Source organism: Vanellus vanellus (genome assembly GCF_965231255.1).
Source record: "Vanellus vanellus genome assembly, chromosome: 25".
In the NCBI taxonomy this organism is placed as follows: Eukaryota; Metazoa; Chordata; class Aves; order Charadriiformes; family Charadriidae; genus Vanellus; species Vanellus vanellus.
This window is the reverse complement of record NC_138930.1, coordinates 4,774,685-4,789,578: the sequence shown is the minus strand read 5'-3', so window position 1 is coordinate 4,789,578 and position 14,894 is coordinate 4,774,685. Positions and strand designations below refer to the sequence as shown.

Here is a 14,894-nt window from a genome sequence, read left to right as displayed (position 1 = left end):
TTCCCGGCAGCTCGCTGTGACCTTGGCGCGCAGTTTTCTGGTCTTTCCCTTTGAACGCTCACAAAGGGGAGAAAAGCTGCAGCAATAGCTCAGGGTGTGAATTGTTACTGCTCAGCCTTCACCTGCTCCCCGGGCTTAACTTCTGCACACCCTGAAGCTCAAATGTCCAGCCAAAGCGGAGCAGTCCCCCTCTTTACAAACCCCTCCATCTGGCCTTCCTCTCTGGGAAGCTGAATAGCTGCACGGCTTAGCCCAGCCCACAGCGCTGCAGAGAGAGGCAGGATCACAACAGAGCTCGCAGCCCTCTCTTCGCTCCCTCCTGCTTTGCAGCTTTCTTCTCAAATGCCATTTGTGAGAGTGCTCTAATGGTTTGGAGTGTGGGCTTCAGTGTGCCTCTAGGGATTAGCACCACCTACCCAGAGAAGGGAAAAGAAGAAAACAACCCCAAGAGGCAGGTGCTAGTGGCTGCAGACACTGCTGCCTTGACACAGGGGAGCACATTCCTCCTCCCTGTCAGCCTGAGCGGTGGCTGAGCTCTCCTGGTGTTAAAGGAAAGCTTCCCCCTCCTCCTTGCTCCACAGCTTGGCCATCAGGCTCTGCCAGCAGGTCTCAGCAACTGAAATGGCTTTGGAATGAACAGCAGGGCATGACAGGGTTAACCCTGCAAGCACGGCAATGCAATCAGTTGGAGCATCCTCTTAAAGCTGCCTTGACTGCAGGAAGATCCTGACCCAGAAAAGCTGAGTAGCTCCCTGTGGGAGAGGGATAGGGAGGAAGAGGAGGGCTACAGCTGGCTCAGGGTCTGCGCCAGAAGCTGCAGGCCAGCACGTGCTGGCAGCTCTGTTCAGTCCCTGCCTCCCCTGCTCTTCCTACGAGCCAGGGTGGTTTTGTTCCTGCCACTGCAGCAGCAGCACCGTGTCAGCTCAAGGGCACAGTCTACAGGGAGCAGTTAAGACTGGCTGCCTCCACAGCCGGGGGCAAGTGGGAATGTGCAATGAGTTTCCTTTAAAAAAAAATCATAGAAAATTATTTGGCTAATAAATTAAAAAGTCACTTGGTCACCGCTGTGGGGAACTGGTGCTGTTCTTCCTGGGGCAGCTTGGGGGTGACCCTCAGGGGTGAGCGCAGGGCCAGAAATCAGTTCAGCCCAGGTGAGGGGATTATTGCTTGCGTGTTCCCAGCTGGAATCGGGCTTCCTCGGAGATCCCGTACTGCTCCAGGGGGTCCTGCAGCAAGAGCACAGGGAAGGCACCAGTGAGTTGCAGACAAGGGGGGAGGCCGGCAGGACTGTCCCTCAACCAGCCTGCGGTCTGGCGCTGGGCTGAGTGCTGATTCCCAGTCGTGTGCCGGATTTACCCCAGTTGAGTCCCTGGCTGCTGTGTCTGGTGCAGAATGTCACGCAGCCTTCAGGGAGGATGCAGCAGGTAACCAAGGTTCATGGGCTGTAGTCTGTCCACTCTGCCTACGATGCTCTGAGGAGCCTGGCAGAGGTGTGAGCAGCATCTCAACCCACATACGCTCTGATGTGGGCACAGCTGCCCATGAACTCTTCCAGATAACCAGTGGGAGTCTGGGTTAGCCCAGGCCAGACCTGTCCGGGTACAAACCTTGGGCTGCTCCACCATTGGAAAAGTGTGCGTACAAGGGCTGGAGCTGAGCACAACGCAGGCTGCTTGGCAGAGGAAGACCCTCAGTTCTGGCTGTTGAGACCGTGGCTTCAGGAACTGGCTTCCTATGGGATCTCTTTCATACACATGGCAGCAAACAGCCTTGTGCAGGCAGTTGGCAGGACCTGAGATCGCCATCCCCTGCTCCAGTCCAAACCTATCCATCACCACCTGACAAACCGACTTCAAGGGACTCACCTTCCCTGTCATTTTCTGGATCTCATTCCGGTAGAAAATCAAGCTCCTCCTCATGAACTCATAGCTGTAAGACAGGAACAGATCATGCCACAGGCTGAGCAGAAAAGGATGTGCAGAAGTTTCAGATGCTATTTAGAGCTGAAGGGAAGCTTGCTCGGGAGGAGATTGCCGCTTTCCTCCCTGCATTCACCACAAGCTGATCCCAGAACACAAATGGCACACACTGCACAATGCAGACTTCATGCTAGTGGCTCTGCCTACCTGGCTCGCTTGAGTGCCTCAATCCACTCCTGACACTGCTCTTCACTGTCACATTCGAAGCAATATTTCCTCTCTGGCTCCTCCACGAAACCTGCCAGGGATAAGGAAAAGGCTCAAGAGAGGTCCTGGCAGAGCTGCCTGCGCTCTACTGTCTTCACCCCAGCAATAGCCAGACTCTGCCAGGCCACAATTAGCATCTCTGTTCAACTAAGATGATCTGTGAACAAGCTGGTAACCCAGGCCTCTGCCCCCTCTCCCACAGCCCGGGGTGGCTCCTGGCAGGCCTGGAGCAGCTGCCTACAGTGTTTGTCAATTTAGAGCAGCCAAAGACTTCGGAGAGGAAGGAGCGGCTTCTCAAACCGAAAGCGACAGCTCAGAACTGAACCAGACCAACATGGCCAGATTCAGGGCTGAAACTCCTTGAGCCTCCTTGCGATCAGTCACAAGAGATTTAGTAACCAAAGCGGAAAATAGCCCCGGGGAAGTGATTTTGATATATGCAGAGGGCAGCCATCTGAGGAGTTAATCACACTCACAAAAGGCGCTGACCTGTCTTTGCTCGAGGCTTTGGGGCATTTGGTACTGTGCACAGTGGAAAGCAAGTCCCCATGCAACTCCAGTTCTTTACCAAGACAGAATCAGGACATCTAATTAATTACATTGTCCCCAGAGCTCTGCTCTTTAGTACACAGTCCACAGAGATCTAGGCTGCTGCTGTGAAATAAGTGGGTCAGACTGCAGCAAACCCCTCAGGGCTGCCGTGTGGGGACACAACCCGACACCAACTGCTGTCAGTTTTAACACTTTTCTCACGAATCCTCATACACCAGAGCCCCCAACAGTCCTAAACCCCCAGAAATTCAGAGCATGGTGCTTAGAGAGATCGCTATGTTCAGGCAGTTTGAGGGCCCTTTGGAGTCAGCAAGAACACCATCTCTCCCGGCTAAAAGAGGAGACAAGACTCTGCACAAAAAAGCAGCTGTGCCCGACAACCAGGCCAAAAGATATGGGGATGGCCTTGGAGAAACATCCTGTTATTTTCGCCACATACCTCTCGCACAATGATTAGTTGTTGGATGAAAGGCTGCTTACAAAGGACGACACACCATGAGCCAGCTGGAGCCACGGCTATCAACACAAGGACAAACAGTGTGGCGGGAGGACTGGTGCTAGATTAGCCTGACAGATGGTTTATCTGAGGCTCACTTCTTTTTGATAAAGTGCAATAGCACAGAAGCAGCAATCTGTCAATACCAAACCCTCCTAGAGAGGGATTTCCACAAGCACTAAGCTGGGGCCTGTCTGTTGTTACTGTTTCTCTCCTCACATGCAGCTGTGCAAATCACACAGACCGTTTCAACCAGCAATGAAATAGGGCCGTCCTCGGGATGGAGGACAACAGCACTGGAGTAACAACCAGCAGCTGAGCAGGAGAAGGGCTGAGGAGCACTAACCACACTGGTACCAAAGAAACCGAGGGAAAAGCAGGAACTAAATGCTACATAAAAGGAAATGTTGTACTGCTATTTGCCATAAGGGGAACGCAAAGAGAATGCACACACAGAACTCACTGATTGAGAAGACGTTCTCCTCCTCTTTGGTGATCCTGCAGTGTTCCAGCAGCAGAGCTCCAATGGGCTGGAAAAGACCCAGAGAGAAGGTTTAACCCACGTCATCCACCAGTGCACCACTGTTCTGAACCCAGAGTTTGCCTTTCAGTGCCTTTTAAGCAAGTTTCATAACCTGGTGCTATTTTTAAAGTAATTCAGTCTAATTGTATGAATGTTCCATGTTCTTTTAATCGACCTTTTTTTGTCTGCTGACGTGCTACATTGTACTAGTCTTACCTGTAACACTTTGCATACATTAATTAGGTGTTAAACATTTCTACTTGCTCAGATTCCGTCTGGGCTTTAGCATTCATTTCTGTGATGTAAAGACGGCAAAGTGTACTTCCTTGCTCAGTAAATCCAACAAAGATGAAATATTTAACACGACACACAGAACAACTCACATTGTACTTTGTAAGAGCGCTCCTGAAACCTCGCAAGAGGTTAACAACAGTGTGTTGATGAACTAGAACAGCTCAGGCTAAACAGACAAACGGTAGGTACTATTTGCTAGCAGCGCACACTGAGCAAGGACACGAGGAAGCAAAGGGTGATACAAGCCACAAACAAAAGCAACCCACAAGCAAATTCTTTTGTCCAAGCTAAACAAAATGCGAGAGGCAAATGAGGGAGCAGGGAAGATACTGAAAAGCCTGGTTTACTACGCATCGCTGGCACAACAGTTTTACATTAGCTCCCTCCACCTATCTGCGGAACTATTTTTGATCCATTCAAGAATACCACCTCCCCTCCAACAGAACACACGAGTGCTTACAAATAACCACCAGAAAAGAAGAGAGCAGAGCAGCAGTGAAGGAGACATGCCGTGTCCTCAGAGCCTCGTCTTACACCAGCGCAGAAGCCAGAGAGACAGGCTCGTGCCAGAGAGACCGCTCAGCGTCTCGGCCCCACCCAGAAAACTGCAACTGCAGCTCTAGCGAAGCAGCGATTAGTGATTGCGCTTCAACAGAAAGGAGAAAAGGGTATTTCTGATAACAGGAGCTCAGCCATTACCAGGGTAAAATATCTACGATGGAGTAAGTCTAGAAATGCCACTAGAAGCTTTCCAATCCCTTTGTTTGTAGCACCAGCATGCACACAGCACCTTTCTTCGCACACATTATTAAGACTGCTTTTATATTCATTCTCCAACAAAAGAATCTTTAGCAACAGTTATCAAGGGATTCGTTAAAAATCAACAGATCTTAGCAGTGGCAAAGCCAGAAACAGAACCCAACGGTCCCACGTCTCATTTCTGTTTTTCTAGAATGATGGAATCCCAGGTTGGAAGGGCCCTCAAGGATCATTTGGTCCAAACTTTCTTAGCAAAAGCCCAGTCTAGACAAGACGGCCCTGCATCCTGCCCAGCTGAATCTTAAAAGTGTCTAGGAATAGGAGAAGACCCAAGCAGGGCTTCTGCATGCCCAAAACAGCAATATTGACAGGGTATTGCCACAAAAGTTGCCCAGTAACAGCGAGCATTGTATGCAAGTAAAAGTCCTGGCATAAAAAAAAGAAGAAAAAATGCTAATTCTTCTCCCAGGATAGCAAAATATAAGCATCCCCTCGCAGTTTGGCATGATAAGGCACAGTACTACAAACAAACATACAAACTCCACCTTTTGCAGTTTTGGGACAACGTTTAAAAGATTAATTCCAAGCTCACAGGAGAAGCACCTGGGTGTGGTTAGACGGGAGGGCTGCTTCTCACCCCTACAAGTTTTCGCCGAGTTGATGGAAGAGGAAACATGGGCACTGTGTCCTGGCTCTGGCAGCCTGTAACCATACCCTTTTACAAAGCCCACACAATCAATTCACAGAAACAGAAGAGAGAGGGAGGCAAAAAACCACCAACAACAAAAGAAGCAGATTCCACACCTCCGCTTCGTCTGTCCGGAAGTAGAAGAGAAAGTTGACAACAAGCTTCACGAGGCGTTTCTTCACTGCAAAGAAAAAGAGCATTGAGGTGGGCGGAGGGGCTGAGGGAAGCCCCTGCCACCCCTGCTAGCGCCCAGCATGGCACCCATTCAACCGAACCACAGGGTGACAAAGTCACTTTACAGCTTTTCGAGTGGCTTCTGGGCAAACAGTGTCGTGGACATGCACACGCCGCAGCCAACAGGACCTCAGTCACTCCCAGGGAACACTCCAAACCCTGGGGGAGGCCCTGCCTGGGGCTGCCAGCACAAATGTCACCTCTGAGGGACAAAGTCCACTAGAACACTGCAGGTCCTTCGGTGAAAGAAAGGCCCAGGACAGGGGAAGGAGTTTCTTTAACACTTGTACTCCAGCGCTGGTTTGCAAGGAAATTTGCTGGGAGATTTCAGGAAAGAGCCACTTCCTCCGATCCCCTGGCCCCTCATGGCCCTCACCAGCCATACTGCCCCCAGCTGCACCCCAGCTGGCCGCTCCAGCCCCCCTGACCCTCTGCCCCCTGGTCTACAAGCCGCCACTGGAGCTCCGCAGTCCTACACACTAGTCCTCCCAGTCTGTTCCCAGTCCCACCTCCCAACACCCCCAGCCCTGCCCACCCAATACAGTCAGTCCTACCCCTCACCGAATATTCCCAGTCTTGCCCTGGTCCTACCCCCCAGTTTCCTAGTCCTGCCTCTCCAGTATAACCAGTCCTGCCCCCTAGGGCACTCAGTTCTCCCAGTCCCGCTCTAGCTTTATCCTCCAGCAACTCCAGACCTGATTCTCCAGTCCTGACCCTCCAGTTACCCCCGGTCCTGCCCTACACGGCCCCCCCCAACCTCCTCCCTGTCCAGCCTCTCCCCAGTCCTTCTTTTCAGGCCCTCCCAGTCCTCCCCCCCAGTTCCCCCTCACCGCTCCCTTTCTTCGGCACCCGCATCAAGATCTCGGCCGCCTTCTCGGCGGGCTGCCGGGCCAAGGACAGCAGCTCCCGCTCGTTGTACCTCATGGCGAGACCCTACGGCCACCCCATCGCCCCGGCCGCCACCGCCCCTCGCCCCGGAACCGCTCCCGACCGTCCCGGAAGTGCTCTCGCCGGAAACAGGAAGTCGCGCTCTGTACTGGGGGCAGCGCGCATGCGCGACGCGGGAGCGGGGCCGTGGCCGCCGGTACGGGCCGGGGGGACTCCGGGGCTTCGTCGGGGGGTGGAGGTGGGGGTTCGATTTGTGCTGGGGGGCGCTGGGGGAGTGTTTGGGGAGGGGCTTTGACCGTCGCTAAGAGGTTGAGGGTGCTTGGGGGGGGGATCCCTTGCTGAGGGCCTGGGGGGTGTTTGGTGGGGGGTTATCCTTGCTGAGATGTTGGAAGGGGGCTTTGAAGGGGCTTTGACCTTTGCTGAGGAGTTGAGGGGTGTTTGGGGGGGCTTTGACCCTTGGTGGGGAGCGTTTGAGAGGGATTTTGTCCCTTGCTGAGGGGCTGGGGCTTTCTGAGGGGGGCATTGAAGGTTGCTGAGGGATTGAGGGGTCTTTTGGGGGCTTTGACCCTTGCTGGGGAGCGTTTGAGGGGGGGTTGACCCTTGCTGAGGGGCTGGGGGTCTCTCTGGCCTTCCTGCAAAGGTCTTACCCTTGTTGGGGGTGCGTGTATGTGTACGGGGAGGCGGGGGGGGCTCTGGCCCTTGCTGAGGGAAGGGGGAACTCTGGGATCTCACCTGGGGCTTGGGGACAGTGTGCGGAGATGCTGACCTTGCCAGGGGGCTTGGTGGTGGGGCAGGGCCAAACCTTGGTGGTGGTGAGGGGCTTTGGCCTGTGGCATGTTCTGGGGCTGTTCAACCTCAAGGTGAGAGGTGGGAGGCTCCTGGTCAGGGGCGGCTGGCGGGAGTTGCTGCACACTTTGGGGCTGAATAAGTCTCTGTGTAGAAGGGGCTGAGGAGGTGGGAAGGGCTCTGTGGGCCTGTTGTTTTAGATCATTTTACTTCTACTCAACTTACTGAGTTGGTGGTACGAGACCTGCTCCATTTGAAATTGCATCACATGGGGAGTTCCAGGGCATGGTTTGTCGTGTTTGTCTCGTGCCCGTACTGACAGGTCTAAATAGTGCTGTCAACTCCAGGATATGAAAAGCGTTGGTGATCACTCACATTGCTTTTCCCCATTTTTCCAGACTCTCTCTTTCTCCATAAGTAGCTGAAGCACAGAAGTCCCCATCATGGATTTTCAACATCGTCCTGGAGGGAAAACTGGAAGTGGAGGCGTAGCCTCTGCCTCAGAAAGTAACCGAGACCGCCGGGAGAGGCTCCGGCAGCTGGCTTTGGAAACCATCGACATCAACAAGGTGAGCTTTGGCCTCTGCCTGCGTAGGAGAGAACAGACATGGGGCTGCTGTCCTGCAGATGGTTGTGGGGACAGGTTTAGAGCTTCGCCCGAACAAAATAGTGAGAGATTTAGTGGAGAGCTGTGAATTGAAATTAAATATTTCTGTTTCTGGTAATGTGGGAGTCAAACGAGAAACATTTGTGACAGAGCTGACCAGAGAGGTGCCAGCACTTGCGTATTCAGATAGCTGTTACTACATTATTTTCAGCCTTCTCGGGACTGGTTTGTATTTTGCTGTTTCTTGCCTGCAGTTGGCATGGTGTCACCAGTTCACAAAGCTGCTATTGTTTCTCTCTGTTTTCATAGTCCTAAAGCAGTGTTAAATCTAGAAACTCAGCTCTTCCAGTGCAGCAAAAGTTCATCAGTATTTTGATTATTCTGTTGTTTTGCCATGTATTTTGCTTGTAACTTTTTAACAATTCTCTTCTAGGACCCTTATTTTATGAAAAATCACTTGGGCTCTTATGAATGCAAGCTTTGCCTAACACTGCACAACAATGAGGTGAGTTGAACAGCTGTCTGTCTTGATCTCGGCAGCAGGTATTTTAGAATAATAGTAGCTTCAAGCGCAAGAACCTGGGACATGCCTGATGACTGACTGCTGAAGAGATGATGGGTGGGTAGCGGCTTGTATGTGTTAAGCCTGACAGTTAATGACAGTTCAGCTGTTGAGAGGATTCTGCAATTTTTGAGTAAGATTCCTCTTTCTTAAGGATTAAATTATCCTTGTCAACATGTGATATAGTCTCTCCCCTGTGACAAGTATCTGTCAGTGTAGGAACAGTCCTGTCTTCTTTTAACTTTCTTCTACCTTCTTTTTTATTTCAGGGAAGTTACTTAGCGCATACCCAGGGGAAGAAGCATCAGACCAATTTGTAAGTCATTCTCCACTGTACCTTTCTTCTCTGTTACCTAAGTACTTTAAAATGATGCTTGTGTGCATCTATAAATCTTGAACTCCATTATACAGTAGCACACAGTGTTTCAATGTTCCTTGACTGTATTTGTTCGTAGTGAGCAGCCAGGAGGTACAGCCAAGATCTGCTCCAAAAAATGGTGCCGACAAGCTCCATTTTGAGCTCAAGTTCAAAGCCAGTTGCAGGATTTCTGAAGGAAGGGGGAGGAGTTTTAAAAGGAAACTGAGTGTAGTTATAAGGTGAGGGTGACAGAGCACTGGAACAGGCTGCCCAGGGAGGTTGTGGAGTCTCCTTCTCTGGAGACATTCAAAACTCGCCTGGACGCCTTCCTGTGCAACCTCATCTAGGTGTTCCTGCTCCGACAGGGGGATTGGACTAGATGATCTTTTGAGGTCCCTTCCAATCCCTAGCATACTGTGATACTGTGATAAGGACCTGGGTTTGTGAATACAGGTTGGGAGAAGTTTGTAAGTTTTATTTTAAGAAATAGAGTTTGCTTTGGTTTGGATGACTAGCTTGTGGGGTTTTCTTTTTTATTTCAAGTAAGTCTTCTCAAATCCGCCTGTGGAGACGGTCACCAAGGGCATCTTGGGGGTGGATGAGATAACTGAGATGACAGTCTTTGGTCAGGGGAAGGCATGGATACACTTGGCCTGTAGTGGTGCATGTGGAAGAGAAAATGCAGGTTTTCCTGGCGTCCTTTCTATAAAGCGCCAAATACTCCGTGGCGAGGGATTCAAACTGCTCCAAGTGTATCCTTTAGAAACAAGTGTGGCTAAGCTTTTAAATTTGGCACATTTCAAATTAATCCAGGGCCCGTCGAGCTGCCAAGGAAGCTAAGGAAGCCCCTGCCCAGCCCGCACCAGAAAAAGTCAAAGTGGAAGTGAAGAAATTTGTGAAAATTGGACGACCGGGTTATAAAGGTATGTCAGGGGTGTCTGTCATCGGAGACACCGAATGCCTGCTGGAGCTTGCCTGAAGTGCGGTGCCGTGGATGTGAATTATTAATTAGTCTTTTTAGCAGATCTGTCCATGAATAAGATATGGGCTTATCTCCTGATGTCCTTTATTGTTTAAATTACCCATGGAACATCTCTTTATTGCTGACAGTCGAGTGAGAACCGTTTTAATAATAGATTGGTATGCCTCAGTCTTTCAGCTCTTATTAGTAGTCATGCAGGAGATGATGACATTGTTTCAGTCTCTCTTTTCCTTTTATTGTGCTGTACCATCTTTCACTAACGCTCATAAATCACTCATTGCATGTATAGCTCAAGTTTTTTCTCTGAACTCTCCATTGTTTTGTTGTGGCCTTCAGTACAAAACTTGGCTTCTTTATCTCCCAGCTTTGTTCTGCAGCGCACAGTGTCTTTGCCCCACGGCAGCTGACTTTCAGTAGAGATCCTTAGTAGCTTCGGCTAAAGGCAATGTGGCAGTTTTTTTTTTATAAATGGGAGAAAAATCTCGTAATACTTTGCTCTTGGAAGCTTTGTGTGTTTCCTAGGGCAGGAATAATGTTGCTCTAACCCTGCTATGTGGTGTACTGAGCTTTCTTATTTTCTTTACAGTTACCAAACAGAGAGATCCAGAAACAGGCCAGCAGAGCCTTCTCTTCCAGGTAGGGACGCTGCTAAATTGGTGTTCGGGTTATCCAAGTAAAAGTGCTGCTAAATGAGCAGTTCTTTGCAGGATTCATGAAATAAATAATTAAAAGAAAGGCCTTACCTTGCTAATTCTCTGCTGCTGATTGTGTCAAGCAAATCCATGATAGCAGTTGTCAGGCTGTTTCCTCTGGTGGCACTAAGTTTTCTGTTTGGAACTGATCTCTCACTGTGCTTCATAGCTGAGGGATTTGGTTTTGTATGAAAGGGGAGTGAAAAGGGGGTGTTCTTAATGCTGCAATAACACCCCAACAGATTGATTATCCAGAGATTGCAGAAAGTATCATGCCTCGTCATCGGTTCATGTCAGCCTATGAGCAAAGGATTGAGCCTCCCGATAGACGCTGGCAGTACCTTTTGATGGCAGCGGAGCCCTACGAAACCATAGCTTTCAAGGTAAGATTTGGGATTAACTGATTACTGGGGAAGTTCCCTTCCCATATTTTTCAAGATGTTAATTCCCAGTGAACGTTACTACAGACTTGTGTTCCTGCCTTCAGGGGGTTAATGGAATGGAAAGGAGGGGGTCAAGAAGACATGGCTGGAAGTCATTAAACCCTGATGAAAATTAGTGGAGGACTCTGGCATGAAAACTAGGCTGAGTGCTGAGCTCTGGGGAGCCATCGAATTCTCGGTGTCTGGCACAGAAAGGAACCTTCTGGGCTTTGCTCCTCAGCCTTTGTGCAGATGTTAGGAGAGGGTTTTTTGCCAGCACACTTGTCCTTGACCGATAGGGAGGTAACTTAATTCTTTCCTGCCCCCATCTCTATCTAATAACATCCGAGAGTAGCGCATCTCACAAAGGCCTGGAATAACTGTGCTTATCTTGCACGCTCTGGTGCTAAAAAGGGCCATTGAGCTAATCTGGTGGTGCTAATAATAGCTCCTTATTCTTTTCTTGTTGCAGGTGCCAAGCAGAGAAATCGACAAAGCAGAAGGAAAGTTTTGGACCCACTGGAACAGGGAAACCAAACAGGTATGTGGAGCACTGCAACATCTTCCTTACGGGTTGAAGAGGGAGCAGGAGGGCAGAGCAGCTTGGGGGGAAAGGCAGTGCAGGCAGCGTGTACATCCATTACATCCCTGCTGGCTTTATGCTAAAATCTTCATTCCTTCAATGCGACTATGCAGTGACTCCTCCTGACAGAAAGATCCTCCTGTGTGTGATATTTGTGAGAGTTTAACCTGGGAGGTAGAATCCTCGGTTGCTGTCAGCAGCAGCAGAATGGTGCATAAACACGCAACGCCGTGTCCTCTCTGAGGCTCCTCGCTGCATGTTCCCTGCACCCAGCTCTGTGGGGAGCCTGTGGCATGGGTGTACTCATTGGGTGTCACGTGTGAGAGCGGGGGACGAACGCACAGGGGGGATACTCACCCCATCACAGGTAGCTTGGCGCTTAGAACAAGTTTCAGAGGAATTAAAATACTGGACAAGACTGGTGCCAGTCCTGAATGCTACCAGGGTAGAAAGGCAGCCATAGTCTGTAGAGGTAACAAGTCAGGAGAGGTCCGAGCTGTCCTGAGGATTAATTGTTCCTTTCTCTCTGCTTTTCTCCCCTCCCCAGTTCTTCCTTCAATTCCACTTCAAGATGGAGAAGCCCCCAGCTCCCCCAAACCTCCCCCCAGGGCCCCCAACTGTGAAGCGGCCTCCCCCACCTCCACTGATGAACGGCTTGCCCCCAAGGCCACCTCTGCCAGACTCCATGCCGCCTCCTCCTCCAGGAGGCATGACTCTGCCTCCTATGCCTCCCTCCGGACCAGTGCCACCGCCCCCAGTGCCACCTCAGTTGCCACCAGCACCCGGTGTACCTCCCCCTGCTCCTCTGCCACCCATGATGAGACCACCTCTCCCCACGGAGGGGCCAGGCGCTATCCCCCCTCCGCCTCCCTCCAACTGAAGCCCCTCCTGGACTCTGTCCTGCTGGACTCCTCTAGCTCCTCTCTTTTTATATGCAGATCACGACTGATTCAGAGGAATAGTTCTGTTTTGTATGCCTGTCAGATTGGCTAGATCCTGTAGGTTCATTAAAAGGTTTTCAATTTTCCTTTCTCTATGTTTTCCTGTGTCTGGTTAAAAACATTGCCAGGTGTTCACTTTCTTTAGCTCTTCGCTATATAAAACATTCCCAGTCTGGTTACGTTTCGGAAATTTTCCAAAGAGGAGGCAAAGCATTGGAAATCTCTGGGCACCTTGCCTCCTAACTGAGTAGCTACGTCAACCTCAGCTCAGCTGTGTTGGCTTAACGTATTCCCCCCTCTTTGACTGCTCCATGTGTATCCCAGAAATCACTGGCCAGTTAATCAGTTCCTGTTCAGCTCGAGTCCTTTACCAAACTGTTCGTTTGGTGATGGGGAGACTTGTCATAGATGCGCAGGAAGGATTGGTACTGCATCCCCAGCAGTCACAGCAGTGGGCAGAATGGAGGGCAAGCAGAATTCTCTAAATGTGGTTTTCTCTGTCTTCCTGCTGAATTATGGTTGCAGTCGGAAGAGCATCGCTCCCACTGCATTCTCCTCTCCTCCCAGGGCTGGGGCACCGCACCGCAGTTCAGATGCTGCCAGCTAAAAGCTGGAAACATCTCTACTGAGGAAATGGGTTTGGACCGCGTTTCGGGAGTCCTTGAAAAGCGCCAGACAAGATTTCATTGATGATTTCAAAGCGGCAGTTGCCCTTCCCGCTACACAGCTGCCCAGTTCCCACCCGCTGCTCGCTAAACTGTTTATGCCAACCGTGGGTTCACAGACGGCGCCGGTGCTCTCGTCTGTGGGGGTGGCAGAGATCTCTGGCAATGTTTAGTTGAAAGACATTACCAAAGCTGCAGTGGTATTAAATCTTTGTTTATTACTATAATTCATTAAATGTTGTCTGTACCGTTATGAAGCACCTGCTGTCATGTATTATTTTTATTGTATATATCCTCCCACTCCTAGATTAGTTTTGGCAAGCTTTTAGTCCTCTGTGGTTTTATTTATACTAAATGTTTCCTTCAAACAATCATTTGCTTCCCATTAAAAAGGAGAAGAAGTTCTGACATTTCTCCTCTCTGTCCTTTCCAGGGTTCGTTTGGCTGCACGGGGGTGTCTCGGGGCAGGGTGCCAGGGTGCTCAGGGGGCAGAGGCAGCGCTGGGGGCCGGGCTGCCCGACCCAGGCGTGCTCTTGGCCAGTGCCTGGCTCCTTTCACGGGCCGCCAGGGAGGCTGTGCTGGCCGCAGCCCTGCAGCTGCGCGCCCCTTTGGTGGAGGAATCAAAGTCATCGCCGCTTCTGTTGGCCTGACACGAATCCCACCCGCATCCGTGCAAACACTGGAGCTGGGCAAGAGTGCGTCCAACCCTCGCTGGCTTTGCCAGAAGCACTTTGGCTCAAGCTGAGCTGGCCTGATGCCCGAATCAGCCTGTGCATGTCTCCCCTTTGCCTTTGCGTGTCCTTTATCACAGCTCCTGTAGAAGAGGGGTTCGCCTTCCCCAGCCCTTTGCTGTGGTGCCCTTTGGTCCTCTCCGGTTCGGGTGCGCAGCCCGTTTATAACAGATCCTGAGCTCCAAACTGCAAAGTCTTGGTAACCCAGAGAAGGGTCTGAGCGTGTGGTGGAGCTTTTTTGCAGGTACCTTTCCCCCTGCCCTTCGTTGCCAAAAAAAGGCAATACCTTAGGTGGGGGCAGGTTTCTCTGGGATGGGTGAGGTAGGTGGTGTTGGTAATTCCAAGTGTTAGAGAGAGTATTGGCATTTTATAGAGGGAAAAATCCTTATAATACACGTGTTGTGAGACTAGCTAAGTCAACTCTTAAGTGTTCAAACTGTAGCGTGTGAGGTGCCAGCCGAGGGGGGCGGCTTTCCAGCGGAGAGGGGAGAACGCTTTCCATACGTTTACTTAGTTTCTGCCCGTTATCTGTCTTCATCTCCCTCCTCCTGGTCTGGCTAATCCGTCCCTCCTGGTGTTTCACTGCTGATGGGAATAGTATGTGCCAGTCGCCATGAAGATCCAAGTCTAGACGTCCATCCTCCTTTAGAAAACATCTGAAGTCAAGGACGCGCGTCCCTACGAGTAAGGGAAACAGCTTTAATTTTTTTACATTTCCAATACTAGATGCGAACCCAAAAATAGAACAAAAAAGTTTCTTTGAAACAGCCCTCCCTCCTCTCTAGCATGACAGCCTTTGAGTTTCTCAAGGGAGGTGAGTTGTGCGTTGTCAACTCAAGGCCACCAGTTTTTAAAAGGGAGATGCCGTCCTCCCCTTCCGCCCAAGGGTTTGAGATGCGTGTGAGCAGCTCGAGCGCCTGCCTTGGGAGCAGCTGAACTGGGAAC

The 14,894-nt window shown here is 50.7% G+C and overlaps 2 protein-coding genes across 2 annotated transcripts; one reads left to right on the top strand and one right to left on the bottom strand.

The window, feature by feature from the left end:
- Positions 1-1,009: 1,009 nt before the first annotated feature.
- PLEKHJ1 (pleckstrin homology domain containing J1) lies at positions 1,010-6,664 on the bottom strand. Its single transcript, XM_082495395.1, has 6 exons — positions 6,563-6,664; positions 5,615-5,679; positions 3,698-3,764; positions 2,127-2,217; positions 1,866-1,929; positions 1,010-1,226 (listed from the first exon to the last, which is right to left on the bottom strand). The coding sequence occupies exons 1-6, from the start codon at positions 6,654-6,656 to the stop codon at positions 1,161-1,163; spliced, it is 447 nt and encodes a 148-aa protein (XP_082351521.1). The 5' UTR covers positions 6,657-6,664; the 3' UTR covers positions 1,010-1,160.
- A 108-nt stretch (positions 6,665-6,772) lies between these two features.
- Positions 6,773-13,475, top strand: SF3A2 (splicing factor 3a subunit 2). The gene is made up of 9 exons (XM_082495582.1): positions 6,773-6,816; positions 7,805-7,975; positions 8,447-8,518; positions 8,845-8,891; positions 9,747-9,856; positions 10,502-10,551; positions 10,850-10,990; positions 11,502-11,570; positions 12,160-13,475. The coding sequence occupies exons 2-9, from the start codon at positions 7,850-7,852 to the stop codon at positions 12,490-12,492; spliced, it is 948 nt and encodes a 315-aa protein (XP_082351708.1). The 5' UTR covers positions 6,773-6,816; positions 7,805-7,849; the 3' UTR covers positions 12,493-13,475.
- The last annotated feature ends 1,419 nt before the right edge of the window (positions 13,476-14,894 follow it).

Coding starts and splice junctions, on each gene's coding strand:
- PLEKHJ1 (XM_082495395.1), bottom strand. CDS start 6,656: ATGAGGTACAACGAGCGGGAGCTGCTGTCCTTGGCCCGGCAGCCCGCC. Junction 5,680..6,562: donor GGTGCCGAAGAAAGGGAGCG/GTGAGGGGGAAC, acceptor TTTTCTTTGCAG/TGAAGAAACGCCTCGTGAAG. Junction 1,930..2,126: donor GAGGCACTCAAGCGAGCCAG/GTAGGCAGAGCC, acceptor CCTGTCTTACAG/CTATGAGTTCATGAGGAGGA.
- SF3A2 (XM_082495582.1), top strand. CDS start 7,850: ATGGATTTTCAACATCGTCCTGGAGGGAAAACTGGAAGTGGAGGCGTA. Junction 8,519..8,844: donor TAACACTGCACAACAATGAG/GTGAGTTGAACA, acceptor TTTTTATTTCAG/GGAAGTTACTTAGCGCATAC. Junction 10,991..11,501: donor ACGAAACCATAGCTTTCAAG/GTAAGATTTGGG, acceptor TTCTTGTTGCAG/GTGCCAAGCAGAGAAATCGA.